Raw genomic sequence first — 22,027 nt, 5'->3', positions numbered from 1 at the left:
TCTTTTTGGTCTGTCTGTTCCTTATACAGAGTTGCAGATGATCTCCCTGTTTTTAGCCCTCCATCTTCGGCCTTCTATAGTCTCCAATTCCTCTAATTTTTTCCCTTTCTTCTAGTTTTACCTCTAATGTTGAACCTTGCTTTACTGGGGTTCTGTAGATAGATTCAACTTCTTTTGTGTATTCCCCTTTGCAGGCACTTAGGTTTGATCTTACCCCACTCTGCTACATCATGGACCATTGCTTTATCCCCACTCTATCTTTTCAGGTGTGAGATTCCACATGTCTTCTAGTATTACTGATAGATTATGTGTGTGTTTGTTTTCTTATTCTTGTTTGGGATTGATTACTGAAAAGATTCCACTGTCTTTTTTTTTTTTTCCCGGGTTCAAGTGATTCTTCTGCCTCAACCTCTTGAGTAGCTGAGATTACAGGCACCCACCACACCCAGCTAATTTTTGTATTTTTAGTAGAGACGGGGCTTTGCCATGTTGGCCAGGCTGGTCTCGAACTCCTGACCTCAGGTGATCCACCCTCCTTTTGCTGGGATTACAGGCATGAGTCACTGCGCCCGGCCTCCACTGACTTAAAACAAAACTTCCGGTGGAGAACTACTTTCAAAGACAATCAAAATGACTTTTTAAAAAATTATAAGACTTGTAAAACTTTGGTCCTTCTTGCTGATTTTTATTTAGGCAGTATAAATGACTCCTCAGTTTGAAAGCTGAGGAACAAATATTGTTACCACAGTTTTCTTGGTAATTGTCTTTAAAAAGCCATCTAGCTATTCTTAACATCAGTTTCTGCTTCAGTGGGTTGACATTGATACCTGCTATCTGACTTTCCTGTTGGAATTGTTTTAGATTAATGATTTTTTAATCTGTAAAACATGTTAGGTATAGAATTGAAGGCAGCATAATAGTGCTTGTTCCAGAAATACTGAAAGAAGTACTGGTCAAGATTTCTTTTTTTATTTGAAACAGAGTCTCACTCCGTCACCCAGGCTGGAGTGCAGTGGAGCAGTCTCAGCTCACTGCAACCTTTGCCTCTTGGGTTCCAGTGATTCTCGTGCCTCAGCCTCCCAAATAGCTGGGACTACAGGTGTATACCACCATGCCTGGCTAATTTTTGTACTTTTGGTAGAGACGGGGTTTCACCATGTTGGCCAGGCTGGTCTCAAACTCCTGACCTTAAGTGATCCGCCTGCCTCGGCCTCCTAAAGTCCTGGGATTACGGGTGTGAGCCACTGTGCCCAGCCTCTGGTCAAGATTCTTAAGTGATTCATTCCTTGTGATATGTTATTTATATCGGATAATCAGGCCTGACCATATTAGGCATAATTAGATCTTGGGTGAAGTATGTTTTTGGCACATCTAGTGAAAAAAAGAGCATTGGTTTTTTTTTCCCCATCCATGGTAAGTGGGGGTGGTATATTGGTAAATCCATAGACTTAATTACTGCTAAGTGTCAGGCCTCATTTTGGGGCCCAGGGATCTAGGACCTAAGCTGTTTGCCTCTGGTTTTGCTTGGTTGCCATTGTTTCCCATTCTTGGGGTTCTTTTCTTAATCCTGGCTAGAGGATCTGATATTGTCTCCTTCCTTGTCCTTGAAAGCAAGCTTATAGCAAAAATAATGAAAATAAAGATGTTATTAGGGTTAAGTTCAGGGCTTTCCTTCCTAAATCCTCAAGTAAGATGACTGTAGGCTCCCTTTGAGTTCCTTCTTTCTGATTTTAATTATCCTGGAGGCAGAGTACTAACCCCTCTGACCTGACTGTGTGGTAAGAGTATACCTCTTCCCCCAGCCTTTAAGATGAAATCAGAGTAGAACCACATGTCCCCTTAAGTGAGTTGTTTCAATCTGGACATTCTGTCTGGATTTATTAGTCTTCCTGGGACTGTTTACTTCTTATAGGAATGTACCATTCAGGTATTTGCTTAGAGTGGAATAGTGAGGAAAAGACTATCAACAGTCATCACCTGACCCTACCAGTTGCAACAAAAATATAACGTGGAAGCAAAATACTATTGCCTACAGCATTCGTTCACCTCCCACTGTACCTTTTAGAACCTTTGGCCAAAGATATTCTCCACCTCTGAAATATTGTGGTTTCATAGAATAATAACTTTCTCATTTTAGACTTACTTGATTCCTACAATGCCTGTTTTTTGGCCCTAAGCCCTTTAGTTCTTTGACTTTTCTGTTTTTGTCCTCAACTTTTTAGACCCCTTCTTATTTCACTTTATTCTGAATCCAGCCTTATGGGCATAATCGGCCACTTTATCAGTTGCTAGCTCCATTGATCTTCTGCTCAGGAAAACCCTAATCTGCATTAGCTCACTTGTCAGTGTGCCTTTATTGCTATATCTCAGCTACTGAGCATTACTAGCAGAAATCACACAAACCTATAGATTGCTGTTGGGAAAACTCTATGACCCCAACTCACCTCGACCCTAAGCACTTCCCAGCAATTTTTCTGCATATCCTTAGATAAATCCTTCCATTCTCTACAACTGTTTGGAGCCTTTCCTATCAGCCCCTCTACTCTTTTTAGCCAACTGCCTCTCTTCCTACTTAAGGATGTCCGACGTGATTTCCTTTGACTTCCTGTTTTTTTGTTTTTTTTGTTTTTTTTAATTTAATTTTAATTTTTGAGGCGAAATCTCGGTCACCCAGGCTGGAGTGCAGTGGCGTGATCTTGGCTCACTGCCTCCTGGGTTCAAGCAATTCTCCAGCCTTAGCCTCCCAAGTGGCTGGGATCACAGGTGCGTGTTACCATGCCCGACTAATTTTTGTTTTTGTAGAGACGGGGTTTTACCATGTTGGTCAGGCTGGTCTCGAACTCCTGAGCTCAAGCAGTCCACCCGCCTTGGCCTCCCAAAGTGCTGGGATTACAGGCATTATTCTTTTTTCACTACCATATTTTGATTTATGATTCTACTTTTTTTTTTTTTTTTTAAAGAGACAGTCTCATTATTTGACCAGGTTGGAGTGCAGTGGCTGTTCTCAGATACGATTGTAGTACACTACAGCCTCCAACTCCTGTGTTCAAGCAACCCTGCAACCTCAGCCTCCCAAGTAGCTGGGACCACAGGCACATGTCACCATGCCTGATTCTATTTTATTTTATTTTTTGTTTTTTAGACCCAGCCTTGCCCTCTTACCCAGGCTGGAGTGCAGTGGCCCTATCTCGGCTCACTGCAGTCTCTGCCTTCCAGGTTCAAGCAATTCTCGTAGAAAAAAATTCTCTAATTTTTGTAATTGTAGTAGATATGGTGTTTCACCATGTTAGCCAGGCTGGTCTCAAACTCCTGACCTCAGGTGATCCGCCCTCCTCAGCCTCCCAAAGTGTTGGGATTACAGACGTGAGCCTCCGTTCCAGGCCTCTTTTTTCTTTTGTAATTAACAAGTGATCTATGGAATGATAGAAACAATGTGAATATTCTGTCCCATAATAATCTTTACTTAATGGTTTTATCTGGATTATTTCTTGCCCAAATCAAATATTACTGTAGTGATTATAAAATGGAGACTTTTCTATTTTTTCTGTATTTTTTTCTATATTGTCATTCTTCTGTAAAGATTTTTTTATACTCCTTTTTTTTTCTTTTGTTTTTTTTTTTGAGACAGTGTCTCGCTTTGTCACCAGGCTGGAGTGCAGTGGTGTGACCTCAGCTCACTGCAACTTCTGCCTCCCAGGTTCAAGCGATCCTCCTGCCTCAGCCTTCAGAGTAACTGGGACTACAGGCGTGGGCCACCACGCCCAGCTAATTTTTTGTATTTTTAGTAGAGACGAGGTTTCACCATGTTGGCCAGGATGGTCTTGATCTCTTGACCAGCCACCTTGGCCTCCCAAAGTGCCAGGATTAGAGACATGAGCCACTGTGCCTGGCCCTATACTCCCTTTAAAATGTTTTTTTCTTTTTTTTGAGATGGAGGTTCACTCTGTTGCCCAGGCTGGAGTGTAATGATGTGGTCTTGGCTCACTGCAACCTCCACCTCCCAGGTTCAAGCAATTCTCCTGCCTCAGCCTCCTGAGTAGCTAGGATTACAGGCACATGCCACCACACCCAGCTGATTTTTGTATTTTTAGTAGAGATGGGGTTTCACTATGTTGGCCAGGCTGGTCTTGAACTCCTGACCTCATGATCTGCCCGCCTCAGCCTCCCAAAGTGCTGGGATTACAGGCGTGAGCCACTGCACCTGGCCCCCTTTTTTTTTTTTTTTTTTTTTTTTTTTTTTTTTTTTGAGACAGGGTCTTCCTCTGTTGCCCAGGCTTGAGTGCAGTGGCGTGATCATGGCTCTCCACAGCCCTGGACCCCAGGCTGCCTCAGCTCACTGCAACCTCTACCTCCCGGGTTCCAGTGATTCTCGTGCCTCAGCCTTTGGAGTAACTGGGAGTACAGGTGCGTACCACCTCACCTGGCTAATTCTTGTATTTTTAGTAGAGATGAGATTTCACCACGTCGGGCAGGCTGGTCTCAAACTCCCGGCAAACATGGTGATCTGCCTACCTTGGCTTCCCAAAGTGCTTCATATTGTTAGCCCTAATTCTAGTCCAATTCCATAGCATTCTTCTTTATTTTTATTTTTTTATTTTTGAGACGGAGTCTTGCTCTGTCCCCCAGGCTGGAGTGCAGTGGTATGATCTCGGCTCACTGCAGCCTCCACCTCCTGGGTTGAAGCAAGTTTCTCCCTCCGCCTCCTGGGTAGCTGGGATTATAGGCTGCTGCCACCACACCCGGCTAATTTTTGTATTTTTATTAGAGACGGGGTTTCATCATCTTGGCCAGGCTGGTCTTGAACTCCTGACATTGTGATCCATCCGCCCCAGCCTCCCAAAGTGCTGGGATTACAGGTGTGAGCCACTGCGCCCTGCCACATTCTTCTTTCAGTTCATATTTGGATCTCCTTTTTTCTACAGTGGGATCTCTGGTAACAACATAAATGCAGTCATTTGTTCAGTTGTACAGTATATGCATAATGAAAATTATAATACCAATAGTATTTCCAGCTACAAACCTACTAAGTTTGATTTAATAATATCTTTTTCTCACTGGGTGCAGTGGCTCACGCCTGTAATCCCAGCACTTTGGGAGGCCGAGGCAGGCGGATCATGAGCTCAGGAGTTTGAAACCAGCCTGGCCAACATGGTGAAACCCCATCTCTACTAAAAATAAAAAAATCAGCCAGGCTTGATGGTGGGTGCCTGTAGTCCCAGCTACTCGGGAGGCTGAGGCAGGAGAATCACTTGAACCTAGGAGGCGGAGGTTGCAGTGTGGGTGACAGAGTGAGACTCCATCATCTAAAAAAAGAAAAAAATATTTTTCTGTTGTGTCTTTTTTCTCTTTCTCTTTCTGTGGTAAAGTTGTTGGTGTAATAGTCAATTAAATTTATGTATTCCTATTGTATTCAGTTGTACTTCCCACCCCTCATCCTTGTTGATTTTATTTTTGGAATATATTAAACATTAATATGGTTCAAAAAGAAAAATCTACATTTTATAATTACTGTAATTGATTTAGGAAAGAAAAAAATGTATGATAAAACCATTGAGGCCGGGCGCGGTGGCTCAAGCCTGTAATCCCAGCACTTTGGGAGGCCGAGACGGGCGGATCACGAGGTCAGGAGATCGAGACCATCCTGGCTAACACGGTGAAACCCCATCTCTACTAAAAATACAAAAAACTAGCCGGGCGAGGTGGCGGGCGCCTGTAGTCCCAGCTACTCGGGAGGCTGAGGCAGGAGAATGGTGTAAACCCGGGAGGCGGAGCTTGCAGTGAGCTGAGATCCGGCCACTGCAGTCCAGCCCGGGATACAGAGCAAGACTCCGTCTCAAAAAAAAAAAAAAAAAAAACCATTGAGGTTTTACTCAGAAGGTATACTCAAAAGTCTTATTTCTTTTCCTTCCCTTCCATTATCATTAGCTTTTAGTTTGTCTTAGTTGTCTTCATTTTTGCAGGTATAAGCAGATACATATTATAAATATATTCTCATTTCCCCTTTCTTGTACAGTAGATAGCATAGTATCCATGCTGTTGTATGTTGAAATACTCTTTTGTATCTTGTTTTTATAGAGATTTTTCTTATTTTTATTTATTTATTTATTTATTTATTTATTTTGTCACCCAGACTGGAATGCAGTGGTGCGATCTCGGCTCACTGCAAGCTCCACCTCCCAGGTTCATGCCATTCTCCTGCCTCAGCCTCCCGAGTAGCTGGGACTACAGGCACATGCCACCACGCCCGGCTAATTTTTTTTTTAGAGAGGGGGTTTCACCATGTTATCCAGGATGGTCTCGATCTCCTGACCTTGTGATCCGCCCGCCTCGGCCTCCCAAAGTGCTGGGATTATAGGCATGAGCCACCGTGCCCGGCCGATTTTTCTTATTTTTATAGCTTTGTTACATGTTGTATAGATTCCATAGTTTTTTGGCCAGTATCCTATGTCTGAGCATTTAGGCTGTTTCCAGTGTTTCACTTTCACAGATAATGTTGCAACCAATAACCTGTGTATTTGCTTTCCATATTACTTATGGAGGTGTACCATCGGGGTAACTTCCTGGAACTTATACCTGGCATGTCTAAAACAGGGCATCATTCTCCCAAAACTTTTTCACTTTCATTTGCCGATACTGAATGGCACCATTATCTATCCTATTATGCAGAAATAAAGGTATCATCATTTCTTCTCGTATCTAGTTTGTCAGCAAATGCAAATTATGTATTAGCCTTTCATTTTTTTCTATCTTCATTTTCTTACAGATCTTCTTAGTTGGTTTATTATACTAGCCTCCTAACTAGTCTCATTTCTTTCCTAATACTCCCTACTGCTGCTAGATGTGTCTTTCATAAAGCCAAAGGTTTGTTCATTTCACCCAGACCTTCCTATGCCCAGACCTTCCATTTCCTGGCCTCTACCTACTTCTCTAGCCTAATCGCTAACTACTTCTAACCATACTGAACTACTTGTAGATTCCCCACACATATCCTGTCCTATCAAGCCTCTTTTGCACTGGAATGCCTTTTTTTTACCTTCTACTTTTTTTTACCATTTTTGTGGAGAATGGGGTCACGCTTGTTACCAGGCAGATCTTCAACTCCTGGGCTCAAGCGATCCTCCTGCCTCTGCCCACTTAAGTGCTGGGATTATAGACATGAGCCACCGCGTCCACGCCACATTTCATTTTAATAATTTTCAAGCAAGATTTTTTGGTAGGTCAGATGTAGTTCCCTTGTTTACCCTTACCATCCTGCGCTTACCTATATTGACTTGCCTTTTTTTTTCCCTGAGACTTTGGGCTCCTGTTGACTTTTGGGCTCCTATGGACAGGGCATTCTTTCTATTCTGCTTTCTTGGCACAGCCTGGAGCATGGTAGATACTTAGTCGTTTGTGAATATATGAACAAACTTGATCTGATTACAGATTTCTTTTTAAAAAAGTCTTTTTAGGTAATTCATTTACATGTTCACTGCAAAAAATCCAAAGTGCACAGAAGCATATATAAAGTGAACATTTTCCATTACCCCATCTCAGTTTCTAGTGGGAACTATGGTTAATAGTTCAGTATTGGCAAGAAAAACACAAAATAGATTTTCCAGTTACTATAGAATAAAAATGTTCACTACTTTGTTCTTATAGATCATGTCTTTTCCTTTAGGCAATGATAGTAAGAAATGCTAAAGATACAGCTCATACAAAAGCAGAACGGAATATTCTGGAGGAAGTAAAGCATCCCTTCATCGTGGATTTAATTTATGCCTTTCAGACTGGTGGAAAACTCTACCTCATCCTTGAGTATCTCAGTGGTCAGTACACAGTTTGGTGTAATTATTTGCATTGATTCCAGAAACTGGGTCAAAATGTTATTTTTCAATGGAAAAATACTTGTTCCCATTATGATCAAATAGTACTTAAAATTGATGAGTACACTGAAGGACAAAATTCAGATGTGACCACGTTTCTATTGGCAGACAAATATGGAGGAAACTAAAGATTTTTTTTCCCCTCATCTGTAAAATTTTATTTTAATTCCTTTGTAATCAGTCACTTAACAGAAAAACAAATACCTAAGTGATGCAGAGCCATCAAATTGTACTGGGGTAAGATACTGTAATTTAAATCATTGGGAGAATTATTTAACATACTGACTATTTTTGGAATTGGGTCTTTAAACAAGACCTTTTAGTTTAATGTAGCCTTAGTGATGGGGTATGTAGCTTACAATGGAGATCATCCACATTTCCCAGGGCCTACCACCTCGTAGGAACTTGTTGCTTCTGTATCATTTCTAGATGACAGGTATCTATTTCTTTTTTTTTTTTTTTTTTTGAGACGGAGTTTTGCTCTTATTGCCCAGGCTGGAGTGCAATGGTGTGATCTTGGCTCACTGCAGCCTCCACCTCCCGGGTTCAAGCGATTCTCCTGCCTCAGCCTCCTGAGTAGCTGGGATTGCAGGCATGTGCCACCACGCCCGGCTAATTTTAAGTAAAGATGGGGTTTCGCCATGTTGGTCAGGCTGGTCTCAAACTCCCGACTTCAGGTGATCCACCTGACTTAGCCTCCCAAAGTGCTGGGATTACAGGTGTGAGCCCCTGCGCCTGGCCACAGGTATCTATTTCTAGCAAACACAGTGTAGTTCTCTGAGAAATATTTTGCAGTAACATGTAACATGGAACAGAAAGCTGCAGAATGTAGTAACTTTTTTGTGACTATTGCTGTTGGAAAAACTTTTTTTGTTTGTTTTTTGAAGGTGGAGTTTCACTCTTCTCGCCCAGGATGGAATGCAGAGGCGTGATCTCAGCTCACTGCAACTTCCGCCTCCCAGGTTCAAGCAATTCTCCTGCCTCAGTCTCCCAATTAGCTGGGACTACAGGCATGCGCCACCACACCTGGCTATTTTTTTGTATTTTTAGTAGAGCCAAGCGTTCACTATGTTGGCCAGGCTGGTTTTGAACTCCTGATCTCAGGTGATCTGCCCACCTTGGCCTCCCAGAGTGCTGGGATTACAAGTGTGAGCCACCATGCCCACCTGGAAAAACTTTATTTTGACATAATTTCATACTTAACACAAAAAGTTTTAAGAGTAGTATAAAGAATTCCTATGCCAGGCTCAGTGGTTCATGCTTGTAATCCTAGCAGTTTGGGAGGCCAAGGAGGGCAGATAATGAGGTCAGGAGTTTGAGACCAGTCGGGCCAACATAGTGAAACCCTGTCTCTACTAAAAATAGAAAAATTAGCCAGCATGGTGGTGTGCTCCTGTAATCCCAGCTACTTGGGAGGCTGAGGCAGGAGAATTGCTTGAACCTGGGAGGCAGAGGTTGTGGTGAGCTGAGATCGCACCACTGTACTCCAACCTGGGCAACACAGCAAGACTCAGTCACACACACACACTCTCTCTCAAAGAATTCCTACATATTTCTCACCTAGATTCCCCAAATGTTACCATTTCACCACATTTATTTTGTTGTATCTGTCTATAGATATGTATATATGTGTATACATATATATATGCATGCATACATAATTTTTTGAACTGTTTAAGAGAGTGTTACAGACATGATTTCCCTTTACCCCTAAAATTTCAGTGTATGTTTTATTTATTTTTTATTTTTTGAGATAGAGTCTCACTCTGTCACCCAGACTGGAGTGCAATGGCGCAATCTTGGGCTCACTACAACCTCTGCCTCCCGAATAGCTGGGATTACAGGCACCCACCACCATGCCCGGCTAATTTTTAGTAGAGATGGGGTTTCACCATGTTGGCCAGGCTGGTCTCAAACTTCTGACCTCAGGTGATCCGCCCACCTCGGCCTCCCAAAGTGCTGGGATTACAGGTGTGAGCCACTGCGCCCAGCCTATTCAGTGTATATTTTCTAAACACAAGGACAGTATCTTACATAACTATACTAAAATGATGAGAAATAGGAAATTAACATTGATGCAATTATAACTTAAAGTTTCCTTTAATCTGGAACATTTCCTCAGTCTTTCTTTGACTTTCATGATGTTGACATTTTTGATTAGTACAGGCCAGTTAGTTTGTAGAATGCTTTGGGTTTAGCTGATGTTTCCTTAGTATTAGATTCAGGTTATGCAATTTTGGCAGGACCATTGAAGTGATATTGTGTCCTCCTTAATGCTTCAGATCAAGAGGTACATGATATTTATATCTTTGTTCCATTAATTGTGATGTTAACTTTGATCACATATATAAAGTGGTGTCTGCCGATTTTTTCCCTGGTGACATTTTTGCCTTTATAATTAATAAGTATCTTTAGAGGAGATGCTTTGAGATTTAAATATCTTTCATCAAGCTTTCATGTTCATTTTTGTTGTTGTTGTTGTTTTTTGAGACGGAGTCTCACTCACTCTGTTGCCCAGGCTGGAGTGCAGTGGCGTGATCTCAGCTCACTGCAACCTCCACCTCCCAGGTTCAAGTGATTCTCCTGCCTCAGCCTCCCGGGTAACTGGGATTATAGGCATGCACCACCACACCTAGCTAATTTTCTTATTTTTAGTAGAGATGACCCCTGACCTCAGATGATCTGCCCACCTTGGCCTCCCAAATTGCTGGGATTACAGGCGTGAGCCACTGCACTCGGCCCACATTCAGTTTTGACATCCATTGATTCTTGCCTGCAACAATTAACTGTGATGTTTGGCAAGTAATTTTTCTTATTCCATCATGCCTTCTTCATTTATTACTTGGCATTCTACTATAATTCTACTTGGCATTCTTCTTCCCCATAAAAATTTATGTATTCCTTTATTTATGTTATTATGGACTTAGGTATTCTAATATCATTCAATGTGATATAACCTTTATTATCATTGTTTATTTTGATACTCAAATTGTGCCATGTTTTTTACTAGGCCACTGCCAAGGTTCATTCTGTTTATTTAAGGGTTCTGAAAATATGAAATATGAGCATTCACTAAAATTAGTGAGAGTGATTTAATTGTAGACTGTCATTTTTCTACTTATGGGTAAAATGTTAGAGTCTTTAATCAAGATTTTTTTTTTTAACCTCAGGTCTGGAATCTACAAATATTTTAAAGTTTGTAGATATAAAACCTGGAATTCCAAGCCAGTTCTAGTTTTTAAACATATGTGTGTCACAGAAGAATAAGAATGCTACTAAAAATAGAATCCTGAGGACTTAGTTTTAAAACCTATAATTTTTAGGATCTGTTTTTCATTTTTAAGGAACTGATGTCTTTTAATTATGGTTAGAAGGAAAGCACAAACTCTCTCATTAGAAGTGGGTTGGAAATAAATATTGTTTTATTTCTAATGTTTTTTCTTTTTCTTTACAGGAGGAGAACTATTTATGCAGTTAGAAAGAGAGGGAATATTTATGGAAGACACTGCCTGGTAAGTGAACTTTTTGTGGTTGCATAGATTCAGGTAATTACAAGCAAAGCCCCATTCCCACTATGGGCATCCACATGATTCAGTAAATTGATCTGGAGCCAGTCAGTCACTCAGGACCTCAAGGGGGAGAAGTAGTTTTGGGACTGGGCAGCTATGGAGGTCACATCATTCCTTTGCCCTTAGGCTTGAGTGGAACGCTCTTCACACCAGTTGTTCCTAACAGAACCATTCTCATTGCGGCTTTCTTTCCTTGAATTGGTAAGCTGCCTGCCTTGGCTGTGGGTGAGTGTGGTTTTCCAGTGAACCTTTATGTGTGGAACAATGGAAATTATAAGAAATCATCTCCTTTTTTTTTAGGCTATTTCTCAAGGTGCAGTCTTAGGGAGGTGATAAGCCTGGGCATATCATCTGTGGATTGATTATATAGTCAGGATGGGATTTACCCTCCTATTTCTAAACATGTCATCTGCTTCAAATTAAAAATATGCACATACTTTTGTGAAGCAACAATCTTGGGTCACAATAAATCAGTTTATCCTACACATTAATTTAATAGAAAACAACACTTAAATGTTTTTTCCTACCTTGATTACCAAAACTGCATTCCATTGTTTAATTTCAGGCCTTTTCTAACACAGAAGCTGCATTTAAGAGCCTTAGGGATGAAGTGCCCTTTTTTGGAGGAGGCTCACTGAGCCGTGTTGGAGGCTGTTTGTGGTCCTGCTGGCTGTGAAATTGCCTCAGTCCTCTAGGACACACCCTCTCCATCCTGGAGTAATCTGCAGGATTGCAACATTGTTATGCAGCCAGTATTGCAGTGCCTTGTGCTTTTCGAATCCAGACAGGGTTGATTCAGCCCTTTATTCTTTTGAGGTAGATAAATTTGAGTGTCACACAGTTTATAGTTGTGGGCTGGCTGGCAGGAGGGAGGGCAGATACTGTGGGCCTAAGCTGTCTATAAATATGTAGCTGTATTAAGTAAGGGATGAGTGGGCTTCTAAGGGTCAGGTTATAAGATCCCTTTTGAAATCAAGACTTGATCTCTGAGAATAACGAAGTTCCTATTTCCTGTGGGATTTTAAAGTTGGGTGTGGATGGGAGAAATTTGCTTTAAAATGAATGACTATTAGCTTAATTCCTACACAGACAGAACAAAACATGACCAATGGCAGTTTAGCATATTCTGGACATCTTTGCAATTTTAGCAGTATATTCTAATGGCAAAATAAAGCACTTTATAGTTTCACTAAAATGAGTGAAACATAAATGTCCCCATGCCTTTTGGCAGCATCCTATGCCATCTCTTTTTCCCACACATCTCCCTACCCCACTAATTTGGTCTTCGGTGCATGTCTGTTTCTTTCAAGGAATTTTGCTCCATACATAAACTGCTTTGGATAGATTACACTCTTTTTTAATTTTATTAAATCACTTTTGTTTCCAGCTTTTACTTGGCAGAAATCTCCATGGCTTTGGGGCATTTACATCAAAAGGGGATCATCTACAGAGACCTGAAGCCGGAGAATATCATGCTTAATCACCAAGGTGGAGACATACCGTAAACAATTCTATAGTAAATAATCATCTTAAAATCCTCCCACACAGGTCATGGCCATTTTCAAAGCCCCATATTCATCTCTCTATTTTGTGTATTTCCTCCCTCAGAATTTATGGCATCATAGTACTTGCTGATGTTTTAAGTCTTTAGGTAATTACGCTTGGTGAGAGTAAAAGAAGTTGAGGATAATAGTTGCTCAACTGCCTTTTTTAGTTTAATCCTTACTCATAGTTTTTCATATTTTTGAAATCCTTACATAAAATGTTGTATAATGTTTTAGACTGTAAAAGCCAGTCTAAACATTAATTTTGGCTTGTTACTTAAATTGAAAAGTGAGTATTAATTATATAAGTCGAGTTTTAAAAATGAAAATATGTAAATATTGGCTGGGCGCAGTGGCTCACACCTGTAATCCCAGCACTTTGGGAGGCTGAGGCGGGTGGATCACCTGAGGTTAGGAGTTCAAGATGCCTGGCCAACATGGTGAAACCCCATCTCTACAAAACTACAAAAAAAAAATTAGCTGGGCATGATGGTGGGTGCCTGTAATCCCAGCTACTCAGGAGGCTGAGGTGGGAGAATCGCCTGAACCCAGGCGGCGAAAGTTGCAGTGAGCCAAGATCGTGACATTGTACTCCAGCCTGGGTGACAGCAAGACTCCGTCTCAAAAAAAAAAAAGAAAAAAGAAAATGAAAATATGTAAATATTAGAAGCTATGCTTCTTACTGTAGGTTTTATTAATGCTGGAAAAAGGATTGAAATTGAATCAAAGTATTTGATAAAACTTTGGAAATATGATGTTTAGTAGGCATCAAGTTACTCTTTTTTTTTTTTTTTTTTTTTGAGATGGGGGTTTCACTCTGTCACCCAGGCTGGAGTATAGTGGCATGATTACAGCTCACTGCAACCTCTGCCTCCTAGGTTCAAGTGACCTTCCACTCCAGGCCCTCAAGTAGCTAGGGCCACTGTGGCACACCACCATGCCTGGCTAATTTTTGGTATTTTTTGTAGAAATGGGGTTTCATCATGTTGTCCAGGGTGGTCTCAAACTCCTGAGCTCAATTGATCTGCCCGCCTTGGCCTCCCAAATTGCTGGGATTACAGGCATAATCCCCCTTCCCCCCAGCCAGAATCAGTTTATTCTTGCTGTTTGTTTGCAACAACAAACATAAACATCAGAGAGACTGATAATCTATACAGCTATAGATATAGCACAGTGAGCCTTGACTACAACTGCATGCTGCTACAGACAGCTCAACTTATGCTAATCTGGGCTGTGGGTAGACTTGGCAATTCATACCCCAGAGGAGCAACCAGCTGACCCAGGGTATCTAGAAGGTGGTAGCCCCTGCTAATCTTAGATGTCTACAGAATAATCCATGAGGTAGTTAATTGGTTCAGACTCTTAGAAAATGATGTGCGAACAACCGAGGCTCATAGAAACATTCCAGATTATACTCCTCCACCCACCTTTTTTTTTAAGGCGCAATTATATACTTAACTGAATATATCATAGGAATCAGTGTGTCTTCCTTCCTCTCATCAACACCTCCTCACTCCCCAAAACCTGGATTCTGATCTGAATTCTAAGTCACAGGATAGAAAAGGGGAGCGATATAATAGTTAACTTCTTTGATTTATAAGGTTGAGTGTATCAGATGGTTCTGTGAAAATAAAGGCCATACTTCTTCTGTATCAGAGTGTAGTATATATTTACATTTGAATCAATAGGTCATTGTGCCTTTTCTGTGAAATGAACCTCAAATACTAGAGTCCCTGAGGTTGTTGAACCACTTGTTATGACAGTCCAATAAAGAAAGCTAAACTTGAACTGAAATGATCTTTGTATGAGGTGGTAAGTTTTTTACTTTCTGGATCAGTGATGATTGATTCGTACTATCTAGCAATTTTATTTCTTTCCCCTAATTGGTAGCATTGGGCAGAGTGAGCTACCTTGTTATAGTGACTTTCTGAGACCATTTTCAGAACTCTTCACAGTTCACTGTGATAAAAGCTAGATATTTGAAGTACTATCTCACAAAGGTATAGAATATGTTTATTGGGATCTGTGTACTTAAACTAGACTTCATAAAACAGTTTTCCCAGGATTTTTCTTTTTCGGGATGGTAGAGGATTCTGTGTATACTTAAAGCTAGAGCCTTAGACAGGTTATTTCACTTTTTTCTCTATGTTTTCTCTTTACTAGTTAGATTATATCACTGGCAAAAGGTGACTTTGCCCTAGCCTTAAACAGTTAGCATCCCATTTTATGGATGGTACCTTGTTCTTGTCATCTGCGAGAAAAGTTTGAGGCAAGAAAAGTTAAATGGAAGGATAGATTAAGGTGTTATGTGACATGTTCAAACACTGCCCATACTTGGAATTCTGAGAATAATCATGCTGTAATCTTTCATTGTAGGTCATGTGAAACTAACAGACTTTGGACTATGCAAAGAATCTATTCATGATGGAACAGTCACACACACATTTTGTGGAACAATAGAATACATGTGAGCTGCATGTTAAGCGTAATTGGTTTGGGAGCTAATTTTACCTCTTTTAAGGAATAGTATCTGTTTTCTGTACCCTCATTGACTCTGTATATTGTTTTTAAAATTCTAATTCAGATGATATGCAAATGGGTGAAGTTTTAAGCATATTATTTTTCTCATTGTAGGGCCCCTGAAATCTTGATGAGAAGTGGCCACAATCGTGCTGTGGATTGGTGGAGTTTGGGAGCATTAATGTATGACATGCTGACTGGAGCAGTAGGTGCACAGTTAAAAGCTGCATGTATTATGGTCTGTGCTGAGTCACTGTAGCAAGAGACCTGTCCTGTGCTTTCGGAAAATGTTACCAGTGGAGTTTTCAAAGCCCAGAGATTTGTTATTAGCAGTTTAACACTAATAATGCTTTATGATTATATGGGATCCCATACTTTCAGAAACATTTTCATTTAAATGATCTATGTCATGGCAGGCCTGTGAAATAGATGTTGAACAGATAATGCCCTTATTTTATAAATGGAGAAACTGAAGCATAAAAATCACATAACTCACTTATCACACAGCAAGTTAATGGCAGAAACACAGGCTTCCTTCCAGGACACTGCTACTTCCTCTGTCCTGTTGCTTAAAAACTGCACTTCTGCCAGGCACAGTGGTGCACGCCTGTAGCCCAAGCTACTCAGGAGGCTGAGGCGGGAGGATCATTTGAGCTAAGGATTATTAATAGAATCTAGCCTTGACAACATAGCGAGACCCTGTCTCTAAAACAAAATAAAGGTCTTGAGCAGTTAGCCTATTTCACAGCATACATTTCTGATCTCCATGCATAACTAATTCAGGAAATGGATAATATTGTTATTTAAAATTTATTTCTTATATACTAATATTTTTCACTCCCTGCTAATATTTTTCACTTGTCTTCTACTCTTAGCCCCCGTTCACTGGGGAGAACAGAAAGAAAACAATTGACAAAATCCTCAAATGTAAACTCAATTTGCCTCCCTACCTCACGCAAGAAGCCAGAGATCTGCTTAAAAAGGTAAGGTTCTTAAATAGTCACTGACACTGTAAGATTCAATGACTAGGATTTAACTAGATAGAATTTAATGAATGTTTTGAATAAAGAGTCATATGTAAATATTGAACAAAAAAAGTCTTTCATTTTTGAACGCGAAGTACAGATTTGTTTAAAGACTTTCTTTTCATATTCTTTTTTTAGTTCTTTTTTTTGAGACAGAGTCTTGCTCTGTCACCCAGGCTAGAGTGCAGTGGTGTGATCTTGGCTTACTGCAACCTCAGTCTCCCAGGTTCAAGCGATTCTCCTGCCTCAGCCTCTCGAGTAGCTGAGATTACAGGCACCTGCCACCATGCCCGGCTAATTTTTGTCTTTTTAGTAGAGACAGGGTTTCACCATGTTGGTCAGACTGGTCTGGAACTCCTGACCTCAGGTGATCCACCTGCCTTGACCTCCCAAAGTGCTGGGATTACAGACCCTTAAACAATATTCGGTAGTAATTAGTAGACTATATTTTCTTTTTTTTCTGAGATGGAGTCTTGCTTTGTTGTCCAGGCTGGAGTGCAATGGCATGACCTTGGCTCACTGCAACCTCCGCCTCCCAGGTTCAAGTGATTCTCCTGCCTCAGTCTCCCTAGTAGCTGGGATTGCAGGCATGTACCACCACGCCAGGCTAGTTTTTGTATCTTTAGTAGAGAAGGGGTTTCACCATGTTGACCAGGCTGATCTCGAACTCCCAACCTCTGGTGATCCACCTGCCTCAGCCTCCCAAAATGCTGGGATTACAGGCATGAGCCACTGTGCCTGGCCAATAAACTATATTTTCTCAAGGCAAAGTAGACAAGCAAAGTCTAAAAAGGAAAAAAAAAAAATCAGTTCGACTAAGGTTCTTTACCCAGGCTTTTTTTCCCTCTTTCAAGCTGCTGAAAAGAAATGCTGCTTCTCGTCTGGGAGCTGGTCCTGGGGACGCTGGAGAAGTTCAGGTAGGGTTTGGCATCTTTGGTGTTTTGTGGGGAAGATAATGCTAGTTTTATGTATTTCTGAGGGTTATATGTAGTTGCTTATAAGTTTAGCTTATTTTGTGACTTGTAACTTCAAAAAGGTGATTAATTTATCAATCCAGCAAAGTCTATTCCCCTCAACTTTTCTTTCTGCTTTTTTTTCCTAGGCTCATCCATTCTTTAGACATATTAACTGGGAAGAACTTCTGGCTCGAAAGGTGGAGCCCCCCTTTAAACCTCTGTTGGTAAGTATACATGAAAGCATATAATTGGGTGCAGTGACTCATGCCTGTAATCCCAAAACTTTAAAGGGCCGAGGTGGGAGGATTGTTTGAGGCCAGGAGTTCAAGACCAGCATGGGCAACATAACAAGACTCCATATCTACAAAACATTTAAAAGTGTGTATTTTTAGTAGAGACTTAAAATTTTTAGTAGAGACTCTACTGGGTGTGGTGGCATGTACCTGTAAGTCCCATCCTACTTTCGAGGCTGAGGCAGGAGGATCACTTGGTATTTTTTTAGAATAAGAAAAATCTCAGAGCAGACAGAAACATTATTTTTATTAGCAGTGCAAAGATCTCTGGTTTATCCTCTCTTTAGCATCTTTGTTTTTATTTATTTTATTTTATTTTGAGACGGAGTCTCACTCGGTCACCCAGGATGGAGTGCAGTAGCACGATCACAGTTCAATGCAGCCTTGACCTCCCCAGGCTCACGTGATTCTCCCACCTCAGCTTCCCGAATAGCTGTGACTATAGCTGTCACCATGTCTGGCTAATATTTTTGTATTTTTTATAGAAACAGGGTTTTGCCATGTCTCCCAGGCTGGTCTCGAACTCCTGGGCTCAAGTGATCCACTTACCTCAGCCTCTCAAAGTGCTGGGATTACATGTGTGAGCTTCTGCACCCAGCCAAGCATCTTTTATTTTTGTACTATCTTTTAAAGAACTAAAGCCAGTGGCAATTGACTGTATTAGCTATTTTTAAGTCAGTTACCTAAGACAATTAAATATTTCAGGTAGTTGGTGCTTTTCTTTTTCTGGTTTTATTTTGCTTAATTTAACCATTTTAAATACGATTCTCTGGGAATTTTTTCTTCAAAATATAGAATATATGTGCATTAGTTTGCTAGGCTTGCTGCAACAAAGTACCACAAACCGGGTGGCTTAGACAATAGAAATTTATTATCTTATAGATCTGGAGACTAGAAGTTCTAGATCACGTTGTTAGAGTTGGTTTCTTTGACGACTGTGAGAAACTGTATGTTCCCTGCCTCTCCCCTGGCTTCTGGTGGTTTGCTGGTAATCTCTGTCATTCTTTGGCTTGTAGGTGCATCACCTGGATCTCTGTCTTCATGTTCACATGGTGTTCTACCTGTGTGCATATCTGTGGCCAAATTTTCCCTTTTTATAAGGATACCAGGCATATTGGATTAGGGTTCCTCTCTACTCCAGTAGGACCTCATCTTCACTAATTACATCTGCAATAACCCTTTCCAAATAAGGTCACATTCTGAGGAACTAGAGGTTAGAATTTCAACATACGAAATTTTTTGGGGGGTGGGTAAGGCATACTCTTCAACCTATAGCAATATGTTTTTGAGTAAATGAGTTAGTATGTTAGTTATTGTCTTTCTCCCACCTCAGAATCTGAGAAAATACAGTTTCTTTTACCATTCCTTGGGATGTAGGTGGAGAAGGAGGAGGAGGATGATGGTGATTAATTTTTGGTCATGGAGCTAATGTGACCCACTTTAAAAAGCAACAGACAATTGTAAGGAGGAGAACTGTCATACACCTACCGCCCAGCTTAAAACATGATGAGGTCACCTTGTTTAAACATAACTGCCGTCCCAGCATCACACCTCAGAAGTTGACAGTTTGCCGGGTTTTTTTGTTTTTTTTTTTTTCTGTTTTTGAGATAGGCTATTTCTCTGTTGCCCAGGCTGGAGTGCAGTGGCATGATCATGGCTCGTGGCCGCCTCAACCTCCCAGGCTCAAGGGATCCTCCCGCATAGCTGGGACCACAGGGGTGTATCACCACACCCAGCTAGTGTTTTGAATTTTTCTGGAGATGAGGTTTTCCTGTGTTGCCCCACCTAATTTTGTTGTTATTGTTCCATTCTTTTTTTTCTCGTCCTGTTTGTAAGGATTTAATCAAGGTCTGTATATAACTTGGTTACTATGTCTCTTAGGTCTCTTGTCATTTACAGATTCCCCTTGTGATTTACTGACGAAACTGGGTCATTTGTCCTGTAGAATTCTCAAATTTTGATTTTGCTGATATTATCCCCATAGTTTCACTGACCATGTTCATCTGTTCCCTGAATTTCCAAAAACTGGTAGTTAAATCTAGGTGGTTGATCTGATTCAGATTAAACTCTCAGTATTACATGCTTTGATCAGGAGGCATAATGTGTAGTTGTGTGTGTGTGTGTCTGTGTGTGTGTGATGTTAGTGGTCACTGATCATTGCCTGTGTCAGCATTTCACTACCAGGGTAATTTGGCAATGTCTGGAGATACACTGATTGTCACAGCGTGGGGGAGGGAATGCTGAGGCACTTTTAGGGGGAAGAGTCAGCACAGCAAAGTATTAATAGGCCTGAAATGTCAGTAGCACTGAGGTTGAGAAACTCTGGCCTACTTTTATAATTTCATCAGGTGTTTGTGAAATGGTCTGATTCTGTTATTTCTTCTTTCTTTGTTAGCTCGAATTCTTCATAAAGAGAAACTCTTTGATCAGTTAGTTACTCAAGGTATAGTTCATACAGGAAAGGCAGGATGTTTGATTCTTTCCTAGTTTTCAAAATAATGAATTAGTTGCCTAGCATCTCCCAAAATTGACCAATTAACTTTGTGTATTTTTTTTTCTTTTTTAGTATATTATGAACTTACACCTTTTAACATATTTGTATTTCATTTCATTGCAGTTATTTTTATTTTTATTGATTCATTTATTCATTTTATTTATTCATTTATTGTTTTGAGGCAGGGTCTTACTCTGTCACCCAAGCCGTAGTGCAGTGGTATAACCTCTGCCCACTGCAGCCTTGACTTCCCAGCCTCCAGCAATCCTCCCACCTCAGCCTCTTGAGTAGCGGGGACCACAGGTACACCACCATGCCCAGCTAATTTTTGTGTTTCTGGTAGAGACGGCATTTTGCCATGTTCACCAGGCTGGTCATCAACTCCTGAGCTCAAAAGCACTCCACCTGCCTCTGCCTCCCGAAATGTTGGGATGATAGGCGTGAGCCACCACGCCTGGCAGTTATAATTGATGCTCAGTTTTTCCCTTTGTTGAATGCTGGGTGCAGTGAATGCTGGGTGCATCTTCATGTTGGTTTCTGAGTCCTTTTGACATGAGCACATGGGCTGGTGTTGTACCAGAGAGCAAAATAAGGAAACTGGTGTTCTATGCTTATCTTGTGCATTTCCCCACACTTGGAATCAGCCGTTCCTCCAGGGAGTGCAGGTTCACAGTCTGGGCTCTGAGAGAATCACAAGGTCAGTGTGGTCATCTTTCAGTATTAAGTCAGATATTCTAAATTATTATTTACTTCCTACATTTGGCCCAAGACTCTAACCAGATATTTTGGGAGAGAAGGAATTAAATAAATGGATCTCATGGTTAGAACTGAAGTGATAACTATACTTTCACAGGGAAATATAACTTACAAACCACGTGGAATAGAAAATTATTTTTGCTCCTTTAGATTTCTAAAGGAATGAAACACGCTGTGGGAAGAAACTTCAACTGGAGCATCTCACCAGTGTTATTCATGTTTTAACTCTGCTTCAGGAGTTTTTCAGGTTCATTACAAACCTGCAGTAGCCAACTGAACTAATTATCTCTAAACAGGGATTTAGCCAGTGGACTAGGCACAATGAAGCTTTGTGAGACGGGAAATTGATATTAACATTTTTTCCAGCTTGTTTTGAGCTCGATATATTCACTTTTTTTTTTAAATTGAGACATACTCTTGCACTGTTGCCTGAGCTGGTATGCAGTGGCAGGATCTCTGCTTGCTGCAACCTCTGCCTCCCAGGTTCCTGCCTCAGCCTCCCAACTAGCTAGGATTACAGGAGCATGCCACCATGCCTGGCTAATTTTTTTTATTTTTAGTAGAGACGGGGTTTCGCTATGTTGGCCAGGCTAGTCTTGAACTCCTGACCTTGTGATCCGCCTGCCTCAGCCTCCCAAAGTGCTGGGATTACAGGCGTAAGCCACCATGCGCAGTTGATATATTCTCATTTTTAATGGGAATAACTCTATACTAAAATCTATTAGAGTGCAAATTTTTTTTTTTTTTTTTTTTTGAGACGGAGTCTCGCTCTGTCGCCCAGGCTGGAGTGCAGTGGCCAGATCTCAGCTCATTGCAAGCTCCGCCTCCCGGGTTTACGCCGTTCTCCTGCCTCGGCTTCCCGAGTAGCTGGGACTACGGGCGCCCGCCACCTCGCCTGGCTAGTTTTTTGTATTTTTTAGTAGAGACAGGGTTTCACCGGGTTAGCCAGGATGGTCTCGATCTCCTGACCTCGTGATCCGCCCGTCTCGGCCTCCCAAAGTGCTG

The 22,027-nt window shown here is 41.1% G+C and overlaps 1 protein-coding gene across 5 annotated transcripts in view; it reads left to right on the top strand.

Annotated features, from left to right (window-relative positions):
• RPS6KB1 (ribosomal protein S6 kinase B1) overlaps nucleotides 1-22,027 on the top strand; it is a 56,329-nt gene that overhangs the window by 27,168 nt on the left and 7,134 nt on the right. For 3 of the 5 annotated variants that reach the window (XM_008011238.3, XM_073004884.1, XM_037993358.2), the window contains exons 5-12: nucleotides 7,661-7,808; nucleotides 11,320-11,377; nucleotides 12,822-12,922; nucleotides 15,355-15,445; nucleotides 15,613-15,703; nucleotides 16,374-16,481; nucleotides 17,378-17,440; nucleotides 17,626-17,703. In XM_008011238.3, coding sequence (XP_008009429.1) covers nucleotides 7,661-7,808; nucleotides 11,320-11,377; nucleotides 12,822-12,922; nucleotides 15,355-15,445; nucleotides 15,613-15,703; nucleotides 16,374-16,481; nucleotides 17,378-17,440; nucleotides 17,626-17,703 — 738 coding nt within the window. Of the gene's footprint in view, nucleotides 1-7,660; nucleotides 7,809-11,319; nucleotides 11,378-11,560; nucleotides 11,636-11,999; nucleotides 12,171-12,821; nucleotides 12,923-15,354; nucleotides 15,446-15,612; nucleotides 15,704-16,373; nucleotides 16,482-17,377; nucleotides 17,441-17,625; nucleotides 17,704-22,027 lie in introns of those variants that run through there. The other 2 variants (XR_012088801.1, XM_037993361.2) reach the window with 2 other exon arrangements.

The sequence above is a fragment of the Chlorocebus sabaeus genome, chromosome 16 (genome assembly GCF_047675955.1).
Source record: "Chlorocebus sabaeus isolate Y175 chromosome 16, mChlSab1.0.hap1, whole genome shotgun sequence".
NCBI classification, from domain to species: Eukaryota; Metazoa; Chordata; class Mammalia; order Primates; family Cercopithecidae; genus Chlorocebus; species Chlorocebus sabaeus.
Note: the sequence above shows the minus strand (reverse complement) of the source record. Positions and strands in the feature narration are given on the sequence as shown.